General features: G+C 45.8%; 1 protein-coding gene across 9 annotated transcripts in view; it reads right to left on the bottom strand.

Moving 5' to 3' along the window:
* DOCK9 (dedicator of cytokinesis 9) overlaps positions 1–20,801 on the bottom strand; it is a 989,328-nt gene that overhangs the window by 218,159 nt on the left and 750,368 nt on the right. For all 9 annotated transcript variants that reach the window (XR_011194943.1, XM_069205169.1, XM_069205175.1 and 6 more), the window contains exon 36: positions 12,417–12,483. Coding sequence is in view for 8 of the 9 variants with exons in the window: in XM_069205169.1 (XP_069061270.1) it covers positions 12,417–12,483 (67 nt within the window). In the remaining variant the exon portion in view is untranslated. The remainder of the gene's footprint in view (positions 1–12,416; positions 12,484–20,801) is intronic.

Raw genomic sequence — 20,801 nt, 5'->3', positions numbered from 1 at the left:
AAAGAGGCCCTAGAGTGAAGCACCAGTTTGTCTGGAAAAATAGACAAGAAGGGAGGCATAAATGACAAAGCCTGCAGCTCACTCAACCTCCGGGCAGATGTTATTGCCACGAGAAAAGCGGTTTTGATCATAAGCAGCCAGAGGAGACAATTGTGCAATGGCTCAAGGGGAGCACACATCAAAAAAGTAATGACCAGATTAAGGTCCCACTGAAGCATAATGAAAGGTGAAGGGGAAAAATATGTACAAGTCCTTTGAGGAATCTATTCAGAATAGGGGACTTAAATAAGGAGGGTTGGTCAGGCAGCAACAAGAAGGCAGGCAGAGCAGAAAGGTAACACTTGAGAGTACTCAAAGCACAGCCCGGCTGGGCAAGGGGGAAAATAAAAAGGACATCAGATGGAGAAGCAGAAAAAGGGTCAACAGATTTCTCTGCACAATATATAACAAATGCCTTCCATTGGCAGGTGCATACAGTCTTGGTAGAGAGATGCCTGGATGCCAGAAGGACATGGGTGGAAGCTCGAAAGCTGTCAAATGTGGACGCCCAATCTCCACGCAATAAGGCGGAGAGTGGACAGGTTCGGGTGCAGAACCCTCCTCTCCTGCTGCAACAAAAGAGCTTCCGGAAGGGGGCAGCTCGATCGGAGGATCGATGCTAAAGTGCAGAATCTCAGAATGCCAGACTCTTGGTGCTCAGTCGAGAGCCACAAGGATTACTTGGGCCCTGTGGTTCCTGATATTCTTGAGAACTCTGGGCAGGAGTATTATGGGCGGAAAGGCGTACAGGAGGCTGAGGTTCCACTTGAGATGAAGTGTCTCCAAGCGATTGCCACCTTGAAAACTTCAATGCGCAAAACAATTGACATTGCACATTCCTTTCAGAGGCGAACAGGTCTAACCAAGGCACTCTCCACTGCTCAAAGAGACTTTGCACCACCTCTGGATGGAGATGCCACTTGTAATCTGCTAGGCATTGATGACTGAGTTTGTCCGCTCTGGCATTCAGGGAACCTGCCTGAACCACCAGGAATATGCACTGATGTTCCAGCCATGTTCAGAGATGCACAGCATCTTGACAAATGGTCCACAACCCTACTCTGTTTGTTTCAGTATCACATATCAGTAGTGTTGTCCGTGAACACTTGCTTTCGCCTTCCTTTAGTTTTGCCAATGTGTGTGGAACTACTGTAGTCTTCCCCCCACAGGAGAGGTGTGGAGTGGAAGGGAGTGAGGGAAGTCACTGTTTTGGGTGTGCTGCAGGCTGCTTAGAGGTCTGGAATTTTCTTCTATTTCTAGAGTATTGTCCTCTATATGTGCCTCTAAATCCACCTTGTTGGTACTGTGTTTGGTAGGGTGGCTTTGTTTGGGAGGTTGATGCCTCTGACAGCTGTGGTCTGAAACCACCTCGAAATTGAGTTTTATGAAATGACCCTCTATATGGTGCAGAATAGAGTGCACCCATTGCCTTAGCTGTGTCAGAGTCTTTTCGTAGCTTTTCTAATGCTGTGTCTACTTCAGGCCCAAAAAGATGTTTTCATCGAAGGTCATGTTTAACACACCCTGTTGTATTTCTGGCTTGAATCTAGAAGATCGGAGCCAGGCATGTCTACGAATAGTGACTGCTGTGTTGACACTCCTTGAAGTGGTATCTGCTGCATCTAGGGCTGATCTTATTTTGTTATTTGTAATAGCTTGCCCTTCTTCCACTACCTGTTGAGCCCTTTTTTGGTGTTCTTTGGGGAGATGCTGTATTATATCTTGCATCTCTTCCAAATGGGGTCTATCATAATGAGCTAGTAGTGCTTTTGAATTTGCTATTCTCCATTGGGTTGCTGCTTGGGACGCAAACCCTTTTCCCCACAGCATCGAATTTTCTTCTTTCCTTATCAGGAGTGGGTGCATCTCCTGAGGATTGACTATTTGCTCTCTTCTTGGCAGCACTAACCACAATAGAATCAGGTGGTACCTGGTGGGTGATATAATCAGGGTCAGAAGGTGCAGGTTTGTACTTTATTTCTATTCTAGGTGTTATAATGCGTGCTTTCACAGGCTCGTTAAAAATTGTATCTGCATGTTTTACCATACCTGAGAGCATCGGGAGGCATTGGTATCTAGGATGAGTTGAGGATAATGTATTGAATAAAAAATCCTCTTCTTGTGGTTCTGTGTACATTGTAACCCCATAATAGGCTGCAGCCCTAGCTATGACCTGGTTATATACAGTAGTATCTGCAGGTGGCGATGGTTCAGAGGGGTAGCTGTCTGGATCGTTGCTTGGGATGGGATCAGGGTCATAAAGATCCCATGGATCAACAGTGTCCTGTTGTGAGTCTTAGCACTGAGTTGGAGAATGCATAGGGCTTATCTGAGGAGAGGTAGGTAGGTGTGGAGAATGAGGAGGGGAAGACTGAGGAGGTGCTGACTTCTCTTTCTGTTTTGGCACTTTATAGCTGGGGGCTGCATAGTGTCCAATTCCTCCTGAAATACCAGCTTTCTCTGTTTTTAAAGGAGGTGCTGTGATAATTCTGCCTGTTTCTTTATGGATGTGGATCCTGGACTGCCTCTCATCCATAATTTGAAGTATTGGTTTGACCTCTGACTCCTCCTCAGTGGTTTTCTGGCTTTAAGTCTTTTAGAAAATCCGTGTTCCTCTGTATATGCCATTTGTTTCAGCTCCGAAATGTGTTTTTTTTGGGATCCTAAATGATGAGGAAGGTCTCGGCACCGAAACAAGTTTTCTTATTTTCGACTCTGAAAATTGCTGTTTACTGGAGTCTGAAATGGAGCTTTTTGTCAACTCTGAGGTTTTCGGAGGGGTGGCCTTTTTCGGTGCCGAACTGGAGGGTCGGTCACCGACAGTCTTTTTTCGGACCAAGCCATGGCCTTCTGGCAGTGGCATGCCCAAGGCCTTCTGTTTTTTCTTATGTGAGGGTGCGGGCAGACGTACTCACATGCTGGCTGGCTGTGATGGGTCTGGCTTCCTCAGATTCTTGTTCTGACTCCAAATCTCGGACTGAGACCGCTGTCTGCAGTAGTTCTTCTTCTTCTACGTTGAAATGTTCTCCACTCTTCAACGCCATTTCGAGCCTTCTTGCTCTTCTGTCTCTTAAAGTATTTTTCGATCAGAAGGATCGACAGGCCTTGCAGTATTCCTCCCGATGGTCTGGAGAAACGCAGAGGTTGCAAACCAGATGCTGGTCTGTGTATGGGTACTTCACGTGGCACAGCGGGCAGAATCGGAATGGAGTCCGATCCATGAGGCTCTCCACACGGTCGGCCCGAAAAGGCTTGAGTTGGGCGCTTGCGCCCCGAAGGGCAAACAAAGTTGTTTCCCAACGGTACTGTTATGTCGATGGAAGGTTATTAACGCGATCGATACAATACCGACGAAAAGAACGTTTTAAAAAGTTTTCCAAATCGAAATCTCAGAGTGAGAGGAAACATGTCCTAAGCCGACGGCGGAAAGAAAACAATCTAACAACAGAGTCGATGCCCATGCGCAATGGAACCGAAGAGGAGGAGTCACTCGATCCCATGACTCTAAAGGACTTCTTCGAAGAAAAACGACTTGTAACACTCAGAGCCCAACACTAGATGTCGGAATCCAGAATGCACAGCATGTGTCTCTGCAGCTACACATGCCATCAAACATACATATATTTATTTATATATATATTCATTAAATGAAAAAAGATGTCCATGCAATGTATATACATATTTACAATATGTTGTACTAAAAGGACTACAGGCTACCAGATGTCTACTGGGTAAGTATTATTTTCTGTTCAGTGGCATGCAAGGCTGTAGAAACACATGCTTTACACAGTCCTGAGGACTGTCTGACCAACATTTGCCTGTTGACGAGCTGAAACGTCTACACAATAGTGTTTAGTAAATGTGTGTGGTGTAGACCAGGTAGCAGCATTGCAAATATCTGCTATTGGAATGTTTCCCAAAAAAGCCATAGAAGCACCTTTTTCTACGGTACAATGTGCTTTAGGAGTTGTTGGTAATTGTCTTTTAGCTTAGAGCTAACAAGTTTGAATACACTTGACTATCCATCTAGCTAATTCATTCTTTGAAATAGGATTACCTCTGTGAGGCATAGAAAAAGCTACAAAAAGTTGTTTTGATTTTCAAAAACGTTTTGTCCCGTCAATGTAATACATAAGAGCTCGTTTAACATCTAATATATGTATAGCTCTTCCAGCGTCTGATTCTGGCTGTGGGAAAACCACAGGTAACTCAACTGATTGATTCATGTGAAATGGTGAAACTACTTTAGGTAGACATTTAGGGTTTGTCCTAAGAACTACTCTATCTTTATGTACTTGGAAAAAAGGTTCCTCTAAAGTGAACACTTGTATTTCACTTACATGTCTTAATGAAGTTATAGCTACCAAAAAGACAACTCTCTATGAAAGAAATTGCAAAGAACAGGAATACAAGGGTTTAAGTGGTGGGCCCATAAGTCTAGTAAGGACAATGTTAAGGTTCCAAACTGGAGTTGGAGGAACCCTGGGTGGAATAACTATTTTAAGTCCGTCCAAAAATGCCGTAATTCCAGGAATTCTGAACATAAAAATATGTCGTCTCTTTTGGAGGTAAGCAGCTATAGATGCTAAATGAAGTCTACTAAATGAGTATGCTAAATTTGCCTTTTGTAAATGTAGCATATAACAAACAATATATTGTACTGATGCTTTGAGTGGATCAATGTGTTTATGTTGACAGTAATATACAAAATGTTTCCATTTTGCAGCATAACACTGTCTAGTTCTAGGTCTACGTGCCTCTTTAAGAATGTCCATACATTTAGAGGGAAGTTGTAAATATCCAAATTCTATGACTTCAGGGGTCATTTTACAAGATTGAGTGTTTTGGGGTCTGGATGCCTGATTTGACCTCTCTTTCGAGTCAATAGGTCTGGTCTGTTGGAAGGTTTGTGCTGGGGAACCACATACAGGTTCAATAATTTGTGTACCAAAGTTGATGTGCCCACATGGCAACTAAAAAGATCATGCTGAGTAACATTTGTCTCAATTTGCGAATTAGAAATGGAATGAGTGGAAGAGCCGGAAAAGCGTAAGCAAATATCCTTGACCAATTCATCTATAGAGTATTGCACATGGACTGAGGGTATGGGTATCTGGACGCAAAGTTTTGGCATTTTGAATTTTCTATGGTGGCGAAGAGATCTATTTCTCGTATTCCCCAGAAGTGAAAGTATTGGTGAAGTACTTGTGGGTGAATTTCCCATTTGTAGACTTGTTGCTGCATCTTGCTTAATAGGTTCGCAAACTGATTCGCCATTCCTGGGAGATATTCTGCCAGTAATTGAATGTGATTATGAATCACTCACTTCCAAATTGTCTGAGCTAGAAGGGACAACTGAGATGAGTGCCATCCCCCACCACCCACCGTTTCTGCTGATAATACATAGTTGTCATATTGTCTGGACTAGAATCACTTTGTGAGAGATTTGTGTCAGGAATGCTTTGAGGGCTAGGAAGACTGTGAGCAACTCTAAATAGCTGATGTTATAAGTTTGTTGAATGAGATCCCATTTCCTGTATATTGTAAGGTTGTTGAGGTGAGCTCCCCAGCCCATCTGTGATACATCTGTTGTGAGAGTGATCTGAAGCACAGGATCTTGAAAGGAAACTCTTTTAAAAGGTTGGTGGGATTTCACCATTGTAGAGAGTGGTGAGTCTGGCAGTCCAGCAACACAAGGTCCTAAAGATGACTCTGTGATTGAGAGCACTGACGAGACAGACACTGCTGTAGTGGATGCAGGTGTAGTCTTGCATGAGGCACGATGGCAATGCATGAAGCCATCATCCCCAATAACTGCATCACTAGTTTCACTGTGTAGTTATGATCCTCCTGTAACTGAGCCAGGATTTTAAAAAGCCTGAATTCTTGGTGGGTTTGGATATGCCAATCCTGATTGAGTATTGAGAGTTGCTCCCAGATAAGGCTGTATTTGTGAGGGTTGAAGGTGGGATTTGAGGTAGTTTATTGTAAATCCTAAAGTATGTAGAAGATTTACTGAGTACTGAGTATGCAGCTGGCATTTTTGGATGGTATTGGCTTTTATAAGCCAGTCATCGAGGTATGGGAAAACGTCAATGTGTTGCCTTCTGAGAAATGCAGCTACTACAGCTAAGCGTTTTGTGAATACCCTGGGAGCGGTTGTTAGCCCGAATGGTAGAACTGTAAATTGATAATGCTTTCCCGCAAAGACAAATCATAGATATTTGAGGTGTGCTGGATGTATGGGAATGTGGAAATAAGCATCTTTGCGATTTAATGCTATCATGAAATCTCCTTGCTGTAATAGGGGAATAACATCTTGCAGGGTGACCATATGGAAATGCTCTGAAAGTATGTATAGGTTGAGAGGTCCAAGATCGAGAATTGGTCTTAAGGAACTGTCTTTCTTTGGTATAAGGAAGCAGGAGGAGGAGTATCTCCTGTAAACTGCCTATTAGCACACTTTTGTGCCGCATTTACCACGGTAGAATCTGATGGTAGTTGTGTTTTTATAAATGTTGGATCTGAGGGTGCAGCTTTATATTTTTTATCTACCCTTGGTGTAATGATCCTTGCCCTAACTGGTTCTTTGAATATGTGTGTGACATGTCTGAGCATACCTGGTAGGATGGGTAAAAACTGAGTCTCTATGAGTGTTAGTTAGAGTATTGAAGAGGAAATCCTCTTTGATTGGGTCAGTATGCACCAGCACAATATGATATGCCGCTGCCCTTGCAATAACTTGATTATATGCAGTTGTGTGCTCAGAGGAGAAGGACCGGCTGTATAAAGGTCAGGGTCATTAGGGAGAATGGGATTTGGATCATATATATCCCATGGATCTACATCTTGTGAAACATTATCTAAGTCTTCTCTATGAGGTGATGATGATGACCCTTGTGGAGAGAATTGTGGTTGTATACAAGATGTAGGTGATTGTGGTGGTGGAGTAGAAGGAAGTACAGGAGAGTGAGGTGGAGAAAGCAGAGGTTGGTCTGTGGCCTTACCTTTATCTTTCGAGACTTTGTTAGGGGGAGGCACAGTGCCCAATGATTCTTGGAAAGTAAGTCTCCTTTTAATTGGAAGATGAGGAGAAGCAATTACTTTTCCTGTTACCTTCTGTATATGAATCCTGTGCTGTCGAGCATCCATGACTTCCAAAATAGGCTCCACAGAAGAAGTTTCTTCAGTAGAAACTGTAAGGTCTTTGCCAAGCATAATTCTCGGTTTAGAAATTTTCAGTACTGAAGTCTTTTTTAGAGCCGAAAGTGTTGGCTCTGAGGTTGATGGTGAAGGCTGCTTTTTCGGCACCTAAGTGATTGATTCGAAAGCTCGACTCAATCCTGATGTTGATTGGGATGGCACTGAGTCTTTGTTCGGTGCTGAAGCCTTCTTGGTCTTTATGAGTTTCGGTGCCGAACCGGAGGGTGGGGCATCTGGATTTATTTTTCGAATTCTACCATGGCCTGAAGGCAGTGGATGACTGATGACCAAGTTGGAAGTCTTTTTAAGGGTCTTTGCGTGGTGAGATGGGGCTGGAGTACTCACGTACTGCGCAGCTGGAATCAACTGGCTCTCGATATCAGAATTTTGCTCCGACTCGGAGTCTCAAATTGAAAGGGCTGCCTGGTGTCCGACTTCTTCTTGTGCATGTTCTTCTCAGAATATGTTGTGAAGGTGGTCCATTGTCTTCTACGCCATTTCTCACCGACTTGCTCTTCGGTCCGGGAGGGTCTTTTTGGATCTAAAAGGCCTACAGGTGTTGCAGGTCTCCTTCCTTATGTTTCAGAGACAAGCACAAAATACACACCAAGTGTTGATCCATGTACGGAAACTTGGAGCGGACCCGAGGACAGAAGCTTAAGGGCGTACGTTCAATTAGCCTAGCATTTTTTGACAAGTTGTCGAAGTAGGCCCAAGAAGGGCTTGGATGCCCCTAAGAACGTTGAACCGGCCCGACGATAAAAATCAGATCGATTAATTAAAGTTTGGAATATGCGATTGAAAACTATACCGTCGTCAATAGAAAGATGGAAAGTAAAGTTCAAAAGAGGCCGAACCAAGATCCACCAGAGCAGGAGGAAATACGTCCAAACCTGATGGCGAAGAGAAAACAATCTAACAAAGGACTCAATGCCCATGTGCACTATCAAAGAGAAGAGGAGTAACTCGATCTCGTGGCTTGAAAAGATTCTTCAAAGAAAAATAACTTGTAACACTCCGAGACCAACACTAGATGGCAGGCTAACACAAAGCATGTGCATCTACAGCCACACGTGCCATCAAACACAGCTTTCCGAAACTATCCAGCCTCTTGGATTCCCTGTCTGGGGGAGTGACAGGGAACGTGCCATGGGAGATAGCGGCTTGAACAACCAAGCTCTTGCAGGGTGGGGTCCTGGGTGAGAAAAGATGGGTTCCTGGGGTGAGCGATGGTGTTGGACAATTGTCCTGTTCACAGGAGCCCCTATGCTGGGCTTGGACCATGTATCCAGCAGTCAGGGCTTTGTTAAAAGAGAGCAGGGTTTGGATGGAAGGAAGCTCCCTGGCTGAAGTAGTTCCATCAAGATTTTCATCTTGACTGCCACTGATGGTAGTTTGAGGTCTCGGACCTTAGTCACCCGCTTCAACACCATAGAATATGTTGCTCCCTCCTCTGTAGCTACAATAGGGGGAGAAAACAAACCAGTATCTGGAGAGGTATCCATGCCACTGGCATCTCTCAGTTCCTCACACCTGTCCATAGATTTCAGGCCTTCCAAATGGTATTCTAAAGGGTCCAGTGAACACTCCCATTCTTCCCCAAGGTTTAGCCCTTCAGAACAGGGCTGAGGTGCCAACCTAGGACACATGGGTCCTGTCAGCACCAGAATCAGTCGGCTCCGTTCCGGCTCCGTGTTGGATTTGGGGAAGTCAAATGAGGCTGGGCCGCCGGCGGGCGCATCAGTGCCGGCGTTGGGGAAGGTCACGGTGGCATGACTGGCACTGGTCCATGATCAGATCCACAGGAGCCCATCAGAGCTGAGTCCAAAACTGCAGGCGCAGAACTCAAAGGGTTCCCCTCCGACCCCACGTCGCCCAAAGGAGCTATGAAGGGGTTGGCTATTTCAAATACATGGTTCATGTCCTTGTAAAAAAAATTACGCTGAGCAGGGGCCTCTCTGGCTCCTGGGAAAGCAGGGAGGCACAAAGTCGAAGCCGGCGACAAGTCTTCAGAACCATGCCTCAATCGGTGATGTTCTTTTGTCGCGTCAGCCCACAGACAAGGAGAAGTTGAAGCACGCTTCAACTTCTTGTGCTTCTTATGCCTCTTTCCTGAATGTCCCAATGACTTGGAAAGGGACAAAGAGGACTTTGAGCTCCTGGGGCTGTTCCACGACCTTCCTCTCGATTGGTACCGAGAAATCCTAGGAGTCATGCGATGCAGTGGCGCCTGTTGAGCCACTAGCATCTTCAGTGACCGCTCTCTCAAAGCTTTCAGTGCCATGGCAGGCAGTCTGAGCACGATTTGGAGTAATGATCGTGCTCAAGACACCACAAACAGACCAAATGGGGATCCGTAACTGACATGGCGCAGTGACAGGCACCACACGGTTTAAAACCTGTTTTTCTCTAAGACATCCTCAACACACCAGGAGGTAAACCTTGAAAAGTAGCTCTTTTAGAGATCAGTGCTAACTGGATTGGAAAGAAAAGAACTGATGTCAGCACGCTGAGGTGGTGCCTTTATAGGTGACTGCGACATCACTTCCGGCGCAGACACCACCGACGCATGGAGCTGATCAACCCCACCTACTGGTGTGCGGGGGTACTGCTCATGCAGAAATGTTCCGGATCTAGTTAGATGCCTGGGAAATTTAAAAGTAAGGAATCTGTGGCAAGTTGTCTCTATCAGATAGGTCAGTAAATAAAGAAAAGCACACATCCAATTATGGTACACTAAAAAGAAGGAGAAAGGTAAACAAACAGAGTCAAACCTTTAACAGTGTTCAACCAAATTTATGGTGATGCAGATATAGTTTTGCAAACACACACATCAAAGAAAGTGGCACAAGTTCCCTTGAATTTTGCAACAATTTTGCAGCTCTGGCAACCTGCCACCTTTCATTCACATTTTATTTCAGTAACCATTATTATACCAAACCAAAACTTTTTTAATTATATTTTTTTACAGCCAGGACCACTTGTGAATTGAGGAATGGGAGCAAGCAGCACAGGTGGATTTGCTTTTGAAATATAGCATCTTTTATTCTACCTTCTACTACCAGGATTACAAGGATTACAAGGATCACGGTGTAGTGGGCAGGATTCTCAGTCTCCTTTTTAACTCCATGTTTCTCAGTGCCATCTTTATGTAGCTAATGCAACACAGGAAGAAAATGCATTATGGGTGGGGGGCTCTGCAGTTGACTGCCAGCAACCTATCTTAGATGGAAGCATTATTACCAAGTGTCACTGTCCACACTGTAGAGGTAACTGAGAAATAATTATTCCATGAAGTCTTACTTAAGTTACAAGACAGAAATATAGATGTGGCACCTCACCAAAAACATACTTTTTTTAGCTGAACCACAACAGAAATGAGCTCTCCAAATGAGTTAATTGAATCCTGTGTACACATTCATTCTACATTTCATCACTCATACTGTGGAACACAGACCTAATCACTCAAGACAGCACACAAGGCCACACAAGACAGAACATAACAAATGTCACCAATTTCTTTTGGGGAATCTACCTGGACTTGGCAGCTGTCGATCTGGTTTGAATGGTTCGCACTTGAAGGGCCGACAAACTGAGGCCTATACTCATTTGATTGTTTTCATTTCTCCTCAGCTAGAATGGAGCAAATAGAGCTTGCGCTACTTTCATACTGATAGAGACCCAGCAGAGCTTCAATGATAATTATGAATTAGTGTGAGAGCCTTTCACACCAATGCAAAAAGTTCCCAGCCTGTACTTCACTTACTTAATCATTAGGCCAAAAATCAAATGAATGTCACTCTGTAGCCCTACAGCTTGTATAAAAGACGAACTGAGAAGACTAAGAAGAGCTTGAATAGAAATGGCTTTCAGTTATCAGAAACAAAACATAAGCTCTGTGGCTGAAATATTGAAGATTTTAGAAAGTTAAACGTCTAAAGAGACCTGTTAGCAGCTCATTCTATTCCCTAAGCTCTCTACACTTAAAGGAAATTAAAGCCATGTTTCTTAGGTACTTGTTCACATCTTAAACTTTTCTGGAGGCAAGGAAATGCTTTCAGTAGTGCAACAGACTCCTGGAACAGCTGCACACACTTTCAAAGGTTTGTCTGCATCAGGATAATTTAACCTCTGTTTCAGAGGGATCTGCAAATGAAATACTTTGAAGGAAGAAGCAGGCACCGTTCAAGAAACATGAACAAATTCTCCCATCAGAAGTCCCGTTAGTCAGGTTACGTATTGTATCAGTAAATACTCTTCTTGGGACATCCATCAATCATCAGACAGATGTGATGATCCTCGGGAGCCAAGTAGATCATTAGCCCTTTGTAAGATACTGATAATGACGCAAGCACATATCACATGCCAGTTCCTGCAGCTAACTATATCTTAAGCGGTACAAGATCTATACCATGTATGATGTAGCTAACTATATCTTAAGCAGTACATGAACTGCCTGGGGAAATGTGCTTCTAGCAGTAATGAAGGTGGGGACAGAGAACTGCAGTAAATGGGTACACATTTTCAGGTAAGACCCAAGCTGCAGAATAATGAAGGAGGAAAGAACTTGCAGGAAAACCTAGGGAACACACAACAGCATGAAGTATTAAAATGGTAGGGGGGTACATTTTCGAGTTTTAACAGACAATAGGGGAGAATTTGGATAAGGCAAGTAAGACATGACAGTCTAAAGTGACCCAAATGAACCACATACACAACATTCATTAGTATTTGGTGCATGCTGATAGGCCTCCCAGGGAAATAATTTAAATCTACAAGCTATATCATAAAATAGATTCAAGTCCTTACGCATCTGGATTAATCCAAAGAAATAAATGCAAAATGTTTAAAGGCTTGTCAGTAAGTGGCCCACGGACTGACTCACTAAGAGAAAAGCAGGCCCCTTTGGGAACCTGAAGTGACAATCTAGAAGAGAAACTACAAATTCTATACTCTACTCCAACTTGAAATTCGAATTCATAGGAGAAGGATGATAGTTGTGGGGAGCATGTGTTACTTTGTGGGGGAGGTAAATATCATAGCTTATAGCAGAAGTGGATACCTATGTATTCCCTCACATCAACACTGTGGCTAAGACTGTAAAAAGATTTTTCAAAAACATAAGCATGCGTTCAAGTCAAATACTTAGAAAATAAGGACTTGAGTGAACTCACTCAGATATTGTGAAGAAGTCCATGAGCTCTGATGTGGATGCCTTATTCCAATATGTGAAGAGAGCATCTATAAAGAGAAGACAATTTCAAATGACTAAGAAAATAAAAATAAAATCAGAGGTCAAGCACATGCCAATCTTTAATTTTACTCTATATTCTTACTACGGTCAGTATAAGTAATCTTATTACATTCATTACCTCTATTTCCCCTTGACTGTTCCATGCTAAATATTTTTGATTATTCTATTATTCTTCATCTTTTGAAGTATCGTTTGCTATGAGACTGCAAACCCAGAAAGTTTTCTGTATCCTAAAAGTGGCACCCAATAAGGCCCATATACCAGTATAAAAATGCACAACCATCCTTATTCAGAATAAGACCTACCTGACAGGCAGAATCCACCGCCCTTCACGCATCATGTATGTATCATTCAAAGCTCTTTGGCTGCCTCAATGTTTTCTACTAAAGCCATTTCCTCACTCCTAAAGCATGTTGATTCCTCCACACCTACCTGCTACAGCAATGCTGAGAAAAACACAGATCATTATATATTTCTAGAAGGGTCTTCCGATCTGAACATTTCAGGACTTGACCAATGCTTACAAGTAACAGACGTGGATGTTCCGGAATCACTTGAAGCCCAACTTCTCAAAAATGGAGGTCCTTACTTGTGGAATGTACAAAAAATACATCTCCACCCCAACACTATTTGGGCCACGGAATTTGGACCTCCAGAGAAGTAAAGCATTAGGGTATGATCACTGACTCAAACTTCTAACTCCAACTTTGGATTAACCAAGTGACAAAAAGCACCTTGTTTGCCAAGAAAATTCAAGGTATTTGACTCTCCCACAGTGTCCTCATCAGCTGTAGCATCGTCAAACAAAAACTATCGCCAAGAGCACTATAGGGGGACTCTAAATTTATAACTGCAGTGCTAAAAATAAGGCAATGCGACTACCTCCACCCTGCCAATTGACTTCCCATCGCTAGAAAAAGAAACTGTTACTTACCCTGTAAACATCTGTTTGTGGCATGTAGTGCTGTACATTCATATGCTGGGCATACTCCTGCCATGTAATTTTGGGCTTGGATGTGTGGAAGTTCTTTTTGTTTAAAGAAGTCTTTTGAGTCACGAGGTATAGTGGCTCTACCCATGACTGGTAGTGTGCATGGACACTGGCTCCATTGTTAGATCGTTTTTTCCACCTAGAGGCAGAGGAAGTAAATGGAGCCTAAGCATATAGGAAAGATGACCATGGCATAGAAAAAGGAACTGTAAGGAAAACAGTGAGACAACTGCGTCATCCAAGGACTTCCAGGAAAGAGGGTGAGTGCATGTGAATCTGTGGCACTACCTGCTACGAACCAATGCTTACAAGGTAAATAACATTTTCTGTTTGTGGCATATGTAGGTGTAGATACACATGATGTGCATAGATTGTAAAGCAGTCCTCCCGTAAGCGGTGGCCATCCCTAGAAGGATGTGGAAGAGTGTACACAAGACAGCCTGGCCAACTCTAGCTTGTTGGCGGGCTAATATATCCACCCAGTAATGTTTAGAGAAAGTGTGGGGAGATCATGTAGCTTGATTTGCAGATGTCAGCTATAGGAATATTATCTCAAAAAGCCATAGACGCTCCTCTATGAATGAATGGGGCTTGGGAGGGTCTGGCAAAGGACTTTTGGCTTTGTGGTACTAAGTCTGTATATATCTCACCAAGCAGCATGTAATACTGGATTTAGAGAGAGCACGATCTTTGCATGTTTTTGTGAAAGAAACAAAGAGATGTTGTGTCTTTCAGAAAGGCTTATTCCTATCAATGAAATGCATGAGTGTTATTTTGACATCCAGAGTATGAAGAGCTTGTTCTGTTTTATACTCTGACTGTGGTAAGAACACCATGGTTTAATTGAGGTGGAAGCTAGAGACCACCTTGAGAAGGAACTTAAAATTTGTCCTGAGGACTACCCTGTCTGAGTGAAGGTTCTTCTTGGGCAAGAACTTGTAGCTCATTGACATGTCTGAGGGAATTGATGGCTACTATGAAAGCTACGTTCCACAAGAGAAAGGGTAATGGATATAAATGAATGTGCTCAAAGGGAGGACCCATAAGCTTGGTGAGGACAAAGTTGAGGTTTCACATAGGGGCCGGAGGCACCCCTGGTGGGAAAACCTATTTGAGTCCTTTCATAAAGGTCTTGATGACAAGGACCCTGAAAAAGGAGACATGTTGTCTATTTTGAAGGAAAGTGACAATAACCACCAAGTGCAGCCTAACAGAGGCGTATGAGATGCCTGACTTCTCTAGGTGGAGGAAATAGTAGAGAATGTCCAGTACTGCCACATGAAGAGGGTAATCTGTCTAGGAAAATAGTGGTGCTGAAATCTATTCCATTTGCCTGGCCCAGGTTGGGCTACTAGAATGAGAGTAAGTGATGTTTGCCGAAGCCTGCAATCTATGAATGGAAGAAGTAGAAGAGGTGGAAAAGCTGAAGCAAATATCCCTGACCAGTTCAATCATAGTGCATTGCCCACAGATCCTGGTGTGGGAGACTGGATGCGAAGATTGGGCATGTTGCACTTTCTACGGTGGCAAACAGGTCCATGTAAGGAAAACTCCAACGTTAGATGTCCTGGAGTAAGACTTGAGGATGGAGTTGCCACTCATTTACTTGATGCATCCTGCTGAGCAAGTCTGCAAAGTAGCTGTCCACACTACTATGAGTAGATGGACCTGATGATATATATCTCACCGCCAAATGCGCCGACTGTAAGCAGTGTGTGCCACCCTCTTTCTACAGGTAAAACATGGCTGTCGTGTTGCCCTTGAGGACTAGAACCACCTTGTGGTGCTAACTTCTCCAGATCGTTGATGTGGCGGTTCAGCTGATCGGGCTTCCATAACCCTTGTGCGATTGGCTCTTGAAGATGAGCTCCCAAACCAGTGAGTGAGGCGTCTGTTGTAATGGTCATTTGCGAAACAGGGTCCAGAAAGGGCCATCCCTTCAACAGCTTGCTAGCATTCCACTACTGCAGATAGCAATGAGTAGAGCCACAATCAACTCTGGATCCTCCCATTAGCCATCTGGTTGTGAACATTGTGCAGTTATGTACTCCTGCAGTGTAACCTGGAAAGTGAGACGATAACAATGCAAGAAGTGATCATGCTAAGGAGGCGCATTACCTGCCTAACCTATACCTGGTGATCTGGCTGAAAAAGAGGAAGCAGCGTTTAGAATACTTGAACTCTTGCTAGGCTTGGAGATGCGTTCCTCTCACAAGAGTTGAGATGGATCCGAGAAGGGGTTAGACTTCCAGGAGCTGGAGATGTGATTTGACTTAATTGATGTTAAAGCCCAGGCTATGCAAAGTGTGTATGTTGGCCAGGGTGTGCGGTAGGCACTGGTGATATGTTGTGCTCTTGAGAATCCAATCGTCCATGTAAGGGAACATGTGAATGCCTCTGCTTCTGAGGTGAACAGCTACAACTATAAGACACTTTGTAAACACCCTGGGAGCGTGGTTACTTTGAAGGGAAGCACTTTGAACTGATAATGCTGTCACTTACCACAAACCAGAAGTACTGCCAATATGCAGGATACATAGGCATGCAGAGGTAGGCACCCTTCAGGTCCAGGGTGGTCATGAAGTCGCCTTGCTGTAGCAGAGGAATGCCATATTGGGAGTTTCACCATATGGAAGTGCTCCGAAAAGATGCACTTGTTGGGGGGCCTGAGGTCGAGGATGGGCCTTAGGGACCCATCCTTTTTTGGGAATCAGGAAGAAAAAGGAGTATACCTCTTTGCCGCGGTGTTGTAGCAACACAGGCTCTATGGCTCTAGTGCATGCATATCCTCTTGCAACAGATGCTGATATTCCAAGGAGAGTCTGTGCCTTCGAGGGGAAATGTTTGGTGGTGCTTGGGGTGAGCTCTAGACAGTACCCCTCCACTATGATATCTAGAACCCAACCAGTGGCCTGAGTTGATCTTCGCAATCTTCCCCCGACAGGGGTTAAATAGTCAGGGGAAGGGTGACGGAATCACTGCTTTGCATGTGCAGCCCCATCGAGGGCTGCGCCCTTTCTTTTACCCCTCTCACTTTTGCCCTAATATCCTCTTCTGTAGTAACCCTGGGAGGGTGTTGGCTGTTGTTGCAGCCTGGGAAAGGACGTGGGGGCCTCGGGAATGGTGGTTTTGGCTCCACCACGATATTGGGTGTGGCAAAGGGAGTCCTGAATCGAAGGGGTCTGCAAGGCACCCATGGCTTTGACTGACTGTATCTTTCTTTATCTCTCCCAGCATTTGGTCATCTTTCGAACTGAACAAATGCTCGTAATCAAAAGGAAAGTTGGCCATAGGCTGCTGAACCTCTGGGTTGAAACCAGAAACACATAGCCAGTCGTGCCTTCAAAGTAGGATACTGATATTGATGCCCCATACTGCATCTAAGGTGCACCTGATGTTGGTATTGGAGATGACCTTCCCCACTGCTACCAATTCCTGACCTCTTCTTCTAGTCCGGGAGGTATTGAAGCAGCATCTCAGTGGGCACGGTAGTACTGGGAGAGTAGCCCAATAGAACTGGTGATGCGCCAATGTGCAGCTGACTGCACAGCTGTGGCTTCCCTGCTCCATCAATTTTCTTGCTCTTCTGATATGGTGGTGGAGCATCCCCCTGTGTCCAGTGAGTCTGCACATTTGTGTGCCTTGTGGAACACCAGGGAATCAGGTGGCAGTTCACCCCTGGATGTCAGAAGGGTCAGAGAGGGAGCCTTAAACTTTTTGTCCACCATAGTTGTGATTACTCTTGCCTTGACTGACTTTATAAAAATGTAAGGGGCTTATTTAAGCATCTCTTTAAGAATGGGGAGGTACTGCATGGATCTCTGCATGCTAGAGAGGGTCTCAAAGAGGTCACCATTCTCCTCAGGATGCATATGCATCTCAACTTTGTGGTAAGCAGCTGTTCTCTGCAGCACCTCATGGTATGCAGTAGTGGGGGGAAGCCTTAGCCAGATATAGATCTGGATCGGTGTCATTCCACCAGTCATTGTGGGGCTATGGGTCATAAGACGTGTCATAGGGAGACCTAGGACTACCCCTCCTGCCCCCAAACTCTGAGACAGGGACACTGGGAAAGGGTCCACTAGTGGTGGCGGAGAGGTGTTTCGTGTACATGATGTAGAAGTGGTCATAGGAGGGGGATGATGTGTGAGGTGGTACTGGACATGGCAAAAGAGGTGGTGGGTATTTACTCTTGTCATGGCACTGATGCTTTTGGGCACTGAGTCCAAAGGTGGATTTATGACCTCCTCAAATGTCAACTGACCCTTTGGAGGGGCAGTCTTTGGCTTGGCAGGCTGGCTTTGCAAAAATGCATTCAGTCCCATGCTGAATGAGGATTCACTGTTGCCTGGCATGAAGTTCCTCTTGGAGCCAATAGAGGATAGATTGCTCGAGATCCTTGGAAGTGACTGAGGATGCGGTTTTAGATGCTGGCTTTTTCTGAGCCGAGGATGACCACTGGCCTGGCACCACTAAACTGTATTTTGTCCCCGATGGCTTTCAAAATGAAGTCAGCTTTGAGGGTGTCCTTGATGCTGGAGCCAAAAGAGCTTGCCAAAGTTGAAGGGATGGCTGGGAGGCGAGCATCGATTCAGAGTGATATACATGCATTGGCTCCGACTCAGTTTCTTGGTGCTGATGAAGCAGATACTTAATGGCTGGCCTGAAAGTTTGATGTTCGATCTTCTTGACGGCAATGCTCAGCTTTCCAGTGGTACTGCGGGTGAGGAAGCGGGGCATTGCTACTCACTACAGCCTACAGATGGACGCTCTGCAGGTGGGAGGTTGAGCCCTCTTCCAACTCTGACACCAAATCCTCTCCACCGGAAGGCAAGGTATGCTGAAGTAGGAGACCTATCGATGGTCTGGGGACAGGCAAAGGTTGAACACCTGGTGTAAAGTCTGTCCTCAGGAAATTCGCACGACACTTCGGGCAGTAGCAGAAGAGAGTTGTTTCCTTTATAGGTGCATTTCCCAGCAAAGATAAACGAATGAAGGCCTGAAGGGGCCAGGCCCGACATGGGGGAGCAATGGAATCAACCATGGAATTAACGCAAAGCTGACTGAACACTTGGAACCGACGTTAGATGAGCTGTTTCTTCAACCAACGAATGTAGAAGGAATTGAAAGGGCCCAGTGTGAACAACGTGTGGCGTCTAACTAGAGCTCGAAGAAACACGTCTGAAACCGGTGACGGAGAAAAAGGAATCTAACAATGGAGCTTATGCCCATGCACATTACCAATATCTGGCCTATTCACTGAACTGCTCTGCCTCCTGTGGTTCCACCTGCTAAGTAAAGCCCTTGTTCCTCGCCTGACCCCTGTCAGGAGTTCGAGGCCCTCCTCCACCCGCAGGCTACTGCCTACGCCTCATCACTAGTGTCTAGTGGGAGAGCTCTGCATTCCTATTAGGCTGCCTCTCTCCTCCTTTTCCTCTGCTACTCACTCCGTGTTCTCTCTCTTCCGTGTCTGACCTCCTATGCCCTTTTTTGCCGCTCGCTCTCCTCTGTGCCCTTTTGACTTCTCCTTTACTTTTCCTTTATTTTTGCTTTACTTTTGCTTTTCCCTCCACTCTCTCCCACCCTCCCGCCTCTCTCTCTCCCTGGCCACCGCTGTCCCCGCCCCCTATGCTCTCTTGCGCCGTTCTCCTGCCGCTGCTGCCCCCGCGGCCTGCCGCCTTTTTTCACACCGTTTTCGTCCCAGCTGTCCTCTCCTTCCCCCCCCTCCCTACTTAATGGCACCCGTTACTCCGTAGGTTGAGCAATACCACTGACCTGGTCAGTGAACTGCTCTGCCTCCCATGGCTCCATCTGCTAAGTAGAGCCCTCGTTCCTCTGAACTCCTGACCCCTGTCAGGTGTTTGAGGCCCTCCTCCACCCGCAGGCTTCTGTCTCCACCTCATCCCTGGAGTCTTGTGGTAGAGCTCGGCTTTCCGACTAGGCTGCCTCGCTCCTCCTTTTCCTCTGCTTCTCTCTTTCGTCTGTGTCTGCCTCCCGTGCCCCTTTTTGCCATTCGCTCTCCTCTGTGCCCTTTTGACTTCTGCTTTACTTTTGCTTTATTTTTGCTCTACTTTAGCTTTTCCCTCCACTCTCTCTCACTCTCGCCTCCCTCTCACCCCTGCTGCTCCGGCAGCCCTGCCCCCTCCGCTCGCTAGAATCACTCTCCAGCCGCTGCTGCCCCACCCACTTTTATTGTGCCATTTTAACCCCCACTCGCACCCCCCATCCCTCCCCCCAATCCCTACTTAATGGCGGCCGCTGTACTGCTGCACCGCTGGTGCGTCAAAGGCAAACCCATCTGCGTCCGTCCACGCCTGGACCGCGCCCAGCGCCGGAACCCCTGGCTCCCCCCCCCCCCACGGGGATCGCCTCATTACGACGCCTCCACCCTCCACGTCCTTAACGCCAGCCACTCACCTGCCTGCCATTAAGCCACCCCGCAGATCACCTGCGGACCATTCTCCTGCCAGAACAGCACCTTCACCAGCCTCCACGCCAGCCACTCATCCACCAAGGCAGGATGCAACCACCTCAGATACATCCTTCTCAACACCCGCTCTGTCTACAAACACGCCGAACTATGGAATCTACTCGACTAGCTTCCCCCAGAAATTGCCTTCCTGACCAAAACCTGGATAAACCCCTCCTCAGCGCCAGACATCGCCATAGCCATCCCAGACGGTAACAAGATCACCCGCAGGGACTGCTCCAACAAACCAGGAGGAGGCATCGCCATTATCCATAAGAACACCCTCAGGATCACGACCAGCACCGCCAAACACCTGCACTTCCAGATCCACAGCGACCCAAACACCACCCTCTGAGGGACCCTCGTTTACAGACCACCTGGCCCCCGACAGCAGGTCAGCGACTCCATCACCGACATCATCAGCACGCACGCTCTCACATCCACAGACTACATACTCCTTGGGGACTTAAACTTCCCCCTCGAGAACACCAACAATAACAACTCCACAACCCTGCTCGAAACCCTCTTCAACCTCGGCCTCAAACAGCTCGTCACAACACCAACCCACTCTGCAGGACACACACTCGACCCAATTTTCTCCGCCAGCAAACACGTCTTCTTCAGCCACCCCACCTAACTCCAGTGGACTGACCACAGCTGCACCCACTTCTCCTTTGAGAAACCCACAACACACCATCACCCGCAACGGACCCCACAATGCAGATGGAACAAAGTCACCGAAGACCAACTTATCACTGCCCTTTCCCGGAACCCACTCATCAACACTACATCACTGACACAGCTGCCCGCAACGTCAGGCAATGGCTCGACGACTGTGCCAACAC

Source organism: Pleurodeles waltl, chromosome 8, assembly GCF_031143425.1.
Source record: "Pleurodeles waltl isolate 20211129_DDA chromosome 8, aPleWal1.hap1.20221129, whole genome shotgun sequence".
Lineage (NCBI taxonomy): Eukaryota > Metazoa > Chordata > Amphibia > Caudata > Salamandridae > Pleurodeles > Pleurodeles waltl.
Note: the sequence above shows the minus strand (reverse complement) of the source record. Positions and strands in the feature narration are given on the sequence as shown.